This window comes from Phaethon lepturus, unplaced genomic scaffold (assembly GCF_000687285.1).
Source record: "Phaethon lepturus isolate BGI_N335 unplaced genomic scaffold, ASM68728v1 scaffold37020, whole genome shotgun sequence".
Classification (NCBI taxonomy): Eukaryota; Metazoa; Chordata; class Aves; order Phaethontiformes; family Phaethontidae; genus Phaethon; species Phaethon lepturus.
The window spans coordinates 173-7,862 of record NW_010510481.1 but is presented as its reverse complement, the minus strand read 5'-3'; the positions used below and the strand labels follow the sequence as shown (position 1 = coordinate 7,862).

General features: G+C 47.8%; 1 protein-coding gene across 3 annotated transcripts; it reads right to left on the bottom strand.

Moving 5' to 3' along the window:
• Positions 1–2,722: 2,722 nt before the first annotated feature.
• On the bottom strand, positions 2,723–7,124 carry HSPA8 (heat shock 70kDa protein 8). 3 transcript variants are annotated; one of them, XM_010297219.1, is made up of 8 exons: positions 6,916–7,124; positions 6,208–6,413; positions 5,942–6,112; positions 5,303–5,858; positions 4,765–4,967; positions 4,238–4,436; positions 3,682–3,914; positions 2,723–3,195 (listed from the first exon to the last, which is right to left on the bottom strand). In XM_010297219.1, exons 1-8 carry the CDS (start codon positions 7,118–7,120, stop codon positions 3,010–3,012), a joined length of 1,959 nt encoding a protein of 652 aa, XP_010295521.1. In that variant the 5' UTR covers positions 7,121–7,124; the 3' UTR covers positions 2,723–3,009. The 3 variants fall into 3 exon arrangements, with proteins under 3 accessions (XP_010295521.1, XP_010295529.1, XP_010295536.1); XM_010297227.1 differs by having other exon boundaries at positions 5,960–6,112; XM_010297234.1 differs by lacking the exon at positions 3,682–3,914 and having other exon boundaries at positions 2,723–3,104; positions 4,373–4,436; positions 5,960–6,112.
• Positions 7,125–7,690: the final 566 nt, after the last annotated feature.

Sequence of the window (7,690 nt, the reverse complement as noted above, 5' to 3'; positions counted from 1 at the left end):
CGTATGCGCCCCCCGGGCGGCCACGTGCTGCCGGTGCGGGCAGGCTGCCCGCTCCCTCGCCCCCCCGGGGGATGCCCCGAGGTTAAAGCCGTTTAAACGCTGCAGCGTTAATACTAATCCGACAGTATTTGAAATCCGTGCTTCCCCCGCCTCGGTTTTGTGAGAAAGTGTAATTGATGTTCCGGTTATTTCCCAGGTATTATTAGGAAGTTCCAAGAGGCTCCTGGCGATGCAGAGGGCGGTGAGCGGGCACAGGCAGCAGCGGGTCACAAAGGGACAGTCCTGCCCAAGTCCCTGTCCTACACCAGGGACACCCCTGTGCTGGCTTTGGCTGGGATAGAGTTATATTTCTTCACAGTAGCTTGGTTTGGGCTGTGTTTGGGGTTCGTGAGGCGACGGTGACGGTAACAGGGACGTGTGAGTGACTGCTGAGCGGGGCTTGCGCGGTGTTGGGAGGGGGCAGAGTGATGGCATTTGTCTTCTCGAGTCACCGTTAGGTGTGATGATGGAGCCCTGCTGTCCTGGAGACGGCTGAACATCTGCCTGCCGATGTGAAGCGGTGAACGAATTCCTCGTTTTGCTCTGCTCACACGTGCGGCTTTTGCTTTCCCTATCGAACAGCCCTTATCTCATCCCACGAGTTTTCTTTTTTGCCCTCCTGATTCTCTCCCACATCCCACCGAGGGGGAATGAGCGAGCGGCTGCGTGGGGCTGAGCTGCCGGACGGGGTTCAACCACAACACCCACCTGGCAGATGAGGGGAAGGCAGTGGATGGAGTTTTCCTGGATTTTAGAAAGGCTTTTGATGCTGTCCCTCAGAGTGTCCTTCTGGACAAGCTGTCCGGCTGTGAGGTGAGCAGGTACACAGTGCCCGGGGTGAAGAACTGCCCAACAGCAGGGCTCAGGGGGTTCTAGTGAATGGGGCCACCTCTGCCTGGGGGTGTAGTGGTGTTCCTCAGGGCTCCATTTTCGGGCCAGTTCTGGTCAATATTTGTATCATTTATCTGGGTGCAGGAGGTGAGTGCATCCTTACTAAGTGTGCAGATGATACTATACCGGGAGGTGCTGCGGCCTCTCCGGAGGGACAGGAGGCCTTGCAGAGGGATTTACATAGATTGGAGCACTGGGCAATCATTAATGGCATTAAATTTAACAAGTCCATGTGCCAGGTTCTGCACCTAGGATGGAGTAACACCAGGCACAAGTCTAAATTGTGGGATTAGATGACACCTTTTTCCCCCCAAATATCCCGCAGGATGGAGGGAGTAGTGGCAGTCTCCCTCTTACCATCCCACTGATCCAGAAAAGGATCCAAAATGCCTGTATGTAACCAGGACTGTCCCGCTGTAATGACATGCAAAGCTTTTTAATTCTCTCAGCTGCTCCCGCTAGCATTTCAGCAGCTGTGCGGCAGGCAGCCCCATGCATCTGTCCATCCCACCAGGGAACAGACGCTTCAGAAGCAGCAATAGGAGTGTTAAGCTATCAGAGCATCATTTTTTCCCCTTCAGTTCACTGCTCTTAAAGATAAAAATCCCTCAGTTCTTCTCCAATATCGAGAATGAAATTACTCAGGGTAGAGAGAAAAGTGACCTAACTTGAAGTAGCCAGATAAAAAATAATCACCACCGAATTGCTGATTATTCTCAATAATCCCTCTATGTATAAGCAATCTAATAATTGTGATGATTTTTACAGTCTAGTCACAATACATATATACACTTACTATAAACAAAATAGTAATTGCTTATTATTGCAGAAAAGGCTGCACAAAGCCACCTTCCCCCCCAGCCACGATCTCTTTAAACAGCGAGCCACCTCTGAACTTGCCCTCCTGCAACAGGGGGGAAGCCTTGAGCTGATAAATGCTTCCAGGACCAACAGATGATCATCCACTTTCTATTTTTATATCCTGTTTTAAAGATGCTCTTTACTGCTGCTGGTTAACGTAGCAAGTTCTTCTCCAAAAATGCTACTTTTCTTTGAAAAGGGTGATGTGACTCAGCTCCACTTGTCAGTTCCTGAATGCGTGCTTGCTGTTGGGTTTCTTTTTTTAAATGCCCTGCACCCCTTAGGGGCAGGCAGGTGTTGTGCGGTAGCATCTGCTCCCAAACCACCACTGCACCTTCCATGACCCACTCCACCCCCCCGCCCCAGGTCGGGAACAGGCTAAGGAACAGGGATCAAGCAGGAACTCTTCAATTTTGCATTTTTAATTCTTCAACCTGTCCTGGTTTCAGCTAGAAGGGAGTTCATTTTCTTCATTGAAGCTAGTGTGAGGCCGTGTTTTGGATTTGGGATGAGAAATTGTTGGTAACGTGCTGGTATTTTGAGTTGTTGCCAAGTAGTCAAGGAGAGTCCAGCTCCTTCTGGCAGCCAGCTGTGTGGTACCTAGGTGCCAGCTAGGGCTAAACCACAAGCCCCCATTTTCAGGATGGTGTAGCTCTGATCTTGAGCTGAAAGCAAAGCTTTGCTTCAGGGGTAGCACAAAGGCAATGCCACCTCCTCCGAAGACAAGGCTCAGTATGCCCTTGTTCATTACTCAAGCTTCAGAAGCAGTTTAAGTTGAAACCTCTGTCAAGGCTGCTCAACCTGGAGCCTACATTAACTCTTGTGGTTAGATGATGCTCAGCCAGTATGCGCCATCTTTATTTAGCACTGCATTAACTTTCACTTTTACAGTGGTCAGCATGTACAAAAAAAAAACAACACAGAAACACCGTGATGCCCATTAAATAATTTTTATTCCTTAGGACATGAATTGCATTTCCACTTGTTTACAGTACTGTAAAGTGCAATGGTATTCATCTCCCCTCCTGTGCACATGTTCAAGTATTTAAAATGCCCAGAAAATTTTTTTATTTTATTTTTTTTACAGCAGCTCAGTTATGGAGTTTTTAATCTGGCAAAATATACCCAGGTGTGCCTACAGGTTTGGGTCCTTCAATCTAACCCCCACCTGGGGGTCCTCCAATACTAACTGCTAGTGGAATGCATTGCCCCATGCCTTTAGTCCACCTCTTCAATGGTTGGTCCAGAAGAAGCTCCACCAGATGGAGGAGCTCCACCACCAGGGAATCCACCAGGCATCCCACCAGGCATGCCTCCTGCACTCTGGTACAGCTTGGTAATGATGGGGTTGCACACCTTCTCCAGCTCTTTCTGCTGGTGCTCAAACTCCTCCTTCTCAGCCGTCTGAAAAAAAGACAAAAGAGCTCAGTACATGCTGCTCTCACTGAGGGAGTAACAGTCCAAAAGCCCATGCATTCCAAGAGTCCCGGCTTATTTTCATCCTGCCTTCAGCCCCACCAAGTCAGACTCCCACTGGGCTATACGCAAGAGGATTTCTGCTTGGTCTAGCTCTGACAAAACCAACCGATTTAGGACTCCCTCAAAGCGCTCCTAGAGCTTACACTGCTTGAGGACCTAACTGAAGGTTAGAGAAGATCATACTTGCAAGCTAGCCAGTCCCACCAAGGAGAAACTGAAAGCTTGCAAGCTGTGGTCGCTCAGACATCCAAGGAAGGTACTTGGACCAACACAAGTCTTTCGACTTCTGGTGGAAACTACGAATGGCTTTGGAATCACTTTCATCACAGCAACCAGTAGTTTCTTGAGCTTTCTTTGTAGCTCAGTGAGACACTAGAAATAAATACTGACCAAACATGGAATATGACATACCTGATTCTTGTCCAGCCAATTGATTATTTCATTGCATTTGTCCAGGATCTTCTGCTTGTCTTCATCAGAGATCTTGCCCTGGAGCTTCTCATCTTCAACAGTAGCTTTCATGTTGAATGCGTAAGACTCCAGGGAGTTCTTAGAAGACACTTTATCACGCTGCTTCTCATCTTCTGCTTTGTATTTCTCCGCTTCCTGAACCATCCGCTCAATGTCTTCCTTGCTCAGCCGGCCTGCAAAACACAGCAGCAGTTCAGATCCTGGTTTTCTAGTCAGTCATTTTTAGCCGAAGATTACAGCCTCCCATGCATTAAAACAATTACACTTTTGGGCAGGCAGGCGAGGCCCATAAGCTATCAGGTACCCTTATTCTTAAACCACTTCATCAGCCTCCTTAGAAACTCATGGATTGCTGCACTAGAAACAAGGGTCAGGACTGTAAATGAAGGTGCACATGCACTACAACCAAGTTTTGATAAAGCTAGAAGGCAGAGTTTCACAAGCCAAGCTTAAGCAGCTAGTCAGTGTCCCACCCTCAGCAGCATGTGATCCTCACCCTTGTCATTTGTTATCGTGATCTTGTTCTCCTTGCCAGTGCTCTTATCCACAGCAGACACATTCAGGATGCCATTGGCATCAATATCAAAGGTTACTTCAATCTGAGGTACACCTCTGGGAGCAGGGGGAATACCAGTCAGCTCAAACTTGCCCAGCAAGTTGTTGTCCTTAGTCATAGCACGCTCTCCTTCATACACCTAGTAAGAAGAACCAGCAAATTAAGTAAAATTTGACCACACATTATTAGATCATAATGGGGTACTATCCTGAAGTGACATGGTCGCTCAGACATCCAAGGAAGGTACTTGGACCACCACAAGTCTTTCGACTTCTGGTGGAAACTACGAATGGCTTTGGAATCACTTTCATCACAGCAACCAGGGGTTTACTAGCATCCCTTGCTAAGGGCAGGAACACAAGACTTCTGGCCCAAGATTTACTTCAACGATCAAGCACTGGAAGTGTTGACAGGGTCTTAAGATTATGCAAGTGCACTATCGGTTCACCCCAGTGCTGCTTGCCTACCTGGATCAGCACACCAGGCTGGTTGTCAGAGTAAGTAGTGAATGTCTGAGTCTGCTTGGTGGGGATGGTGGTGTTCCGCTTGATCAAGACTGTCATGACACCTCCAGCAGTCTCAATGCCAAGAGACAGAGGAGTGACATCCAACAGCAGCAGATCCTGTACATTCTCAGACTTGTCTCCAGACAGAATAGCAGCCTGAACAGCTGGAGGAAGAGGAAAAAAAAAACATTGAGCCCTGCAACAGATAACGCTGCACACACTATAGTTAAGCCCATAGCTCGCTCAGACATCCAAGGAAGGTTTTGGCCATCATTAGCAGACTTCCGGTGGAAACTACGAATGGCTTTGGAATCTGATTCATCATTGCAAGTCAAACTTACGTTTCTCACTACTTTGAAAAAACTTTACTGATTCAGGTGGAAGACCTAGGGCCTACACCAGTACTGCTCTTCAACTTCAGAGAGTCCTCCATTTGCTACCACCCAACAGTTTTCACATGCAGAAGCTAGAAGGATCCGATGTCAATTTTTGTTGTTACCTGCACCATAAGCCACAGCTTCATCAGGATTGATGCTCTTGTTCAGCTCTTTGCCATTGAAGAAATCCTGCAGCAGTTTCTGAATCTTTGGGATACGAGTAGACCCACCAACCAGCACAATGTCATGGATCTGAGATTTGTCGAGTTTAGCATCTCGCAGGGCCTTTTCAACAGGATCCAAGGTACCACGGAACAGGTCAGCGTTCAGCTCTTCAAAGCGAGCTCTGGTAATGGATGTGTAGAAGTCAATACCCTCATAGAGAGAATCTATTTCAATACTGGCCTGCGTGCTAGAAGACAGAGTACGCTTTGCACGCTCGCATGCAGTGCGGAGGCGACGAACTGCTCTCTTGTTCTCACTGATGTCTTTCTTGTGCTTGCGCTTGAATTCAGCGATGAAGTGGTTGACCATGCGATTGTCAAAGTCTTCTCCACCCAAGTGGGTGTCACCTGCAGTGGACTTCACCTCAAATATGCCATCTTCAATAGTCAGAATTGACACATCAAAGGTGCCACCTCCAAGGTCAAAGATAAGAACATTCCTTTCAGCACCAACCTGGAAGAGATCAATTTCCATAATGCAATTCCATTCCCTACCTGCTAGTTTAGCAGGTTTACTAGTTGGACATCAGAGACAACAGTTGCTCCACAGCATACCTTTTTGTCCAGGCCATAGGCTATGGCAGCAGCTGTTGGCTCATTGATAATTCGCAGTACGTTGAGCCCTGCAATAGTTCCAGCATCTTTTGTAGCCTGACGCTGAGAGTCATTGAAATAGGCTGGTACAGTCACTACAGCATTAGTAACAGTCTACAAAAAAAGCAAGTAAAAAAGCCGGTTATGTACATAAACTACTCTCACATACAGAATTATTCGTTACATTTCACTGAACTCCCAGACCTCACCTTCCCAAGATATGCTTCTGCGATTTCCTTCATTTTGGTTAAAACCATGGAAGAAATTTCTTCTGGGTAGAAACTCTTTGTCTCGCCTTTGTACTCCACCTGGACTTTTGGTCTGCCAGCATCATTCACCACAGTGAAGGGCCAGTGCTTCATATCAGACTGGACAACAGAATCATCAAATCTACGCCCAATCAACCGTTTTGCATCTGGAAAAGAATAGTTGGCCATACTAAGTATGTTTATTCACATGACAGAATATGAAGTTCCTCCTAAAATCAATGCAGAAAACCCTAGACTACTACTCAACCTGGAATTACTACTGCCTTGTCAAGACTTGGCTACAGACACTGCATCACTTCTTGGATATGCACAGGCTCCTTCACTATTGCCTCACAGCCGCCGTACCATTGATTTAGACTGAAACACTTAGTCAAGGCCACTTAGTACTAACTGCCAAGAACAACTTGCAGCAAAACAGGTTTTTAACTGTAAGGCATGTACTTTTGCAGTACATAATAAAAGCTTAATTACTACTAATGCAGTTATATTATTCAAACTAAAAACAAATTAGGAGTTTATTTCCAAAAGCTTTAACCCTGTCAGTCAGCAATTCTTTTGCCATCAGAGAACATCTACCGTCACTTTACTAAGCTTCTGGACATGAAGTTAAGCTTCTGTATGTGCAGTAGGCAAATCTTGCAGCCTTACCAAAAACTGTATTGGTTGGATTCATTGCAACTTGGTTCTTTGCAGCATCGCCAATCAACCTCTCCGTATCTGTGAAGGCAACGTAGCTTGGCGTGGTGCGGTTACCCTGGTCATTGGCAATGATTTCCACCTTCCCATGTTGGAATACACCAACACAGGAATAGGTGGTGCCAAGATCAATTCCGACAGCTGGTCCCTTCGACATCTCGTCTGAGGAGAAAAAAACCACTTAACTTTAAAATTGAACTCAAGCTAAAATGTTTCGTTGCCGTTATCCTACGTTTTACCAGCAACTGCTCCTTAGCACATACGGTTAATGCATTTAAAGACTCTACCGCTTGGTGTCCAGCCGCGGTAGGCCAAGGCCCAACCACGTGGTACAGCACATGGCCGGGGACTCCATCTCCCGGCATGCACCGCGCCACGCGGATCACGTGGCTCGAGGAAGACATCTTAGGCGCCGGGACAATGTAGTCCCCGCTTCGCGTGGGCCGAACGCGTCGGTCCATGTGGCCTGGCACGGCCCCAGTCCTGCTGCCACGTGAACCCACCCTGCACCCATCGGGGAAACGCAAGCGCCCCCCCACTGCCTGCCGAACGCTCGGTGTCCCCAACCACCACCACGCGCCGGCCCTGGAAGCCCGCTCCTTTCTCCCACTCCCGCCTCCGGGGACTACAAATCCCAGCATACTCATCCGGCCCACAGACACAGCTCCACCTCTCCCCCCTCCCACACACATCCCCAGGCGTTCCCGTGGAGAAGTAACATGGGCGC

Excerpts from the sequence above, each read along its gene's own strand:
- HSPA8 (XM_010297219.1), bottom strand. The coding sequence starts at position 7,120 with ATGTCGAAGGGACCAGCTGTCGGAATTGATCTTGGCACCACCTATTCC. Across the intron at positions 5,859-5,941 it reads AGGTATGCTGTGGAGCAACT|GTTGGTGCTGAAAGGAATGT; the intron begins GTTGTCTCTGAT and ends GATCTCTTCCAG. Across the intron at positions 3,196-3,681 it reads ATTGGCTGGACAAGAATCAG|ACGGCTGAGAAGGAGGAGTT; the intron begins GTATGTCATATT and ends TCTTTTTTTCAG.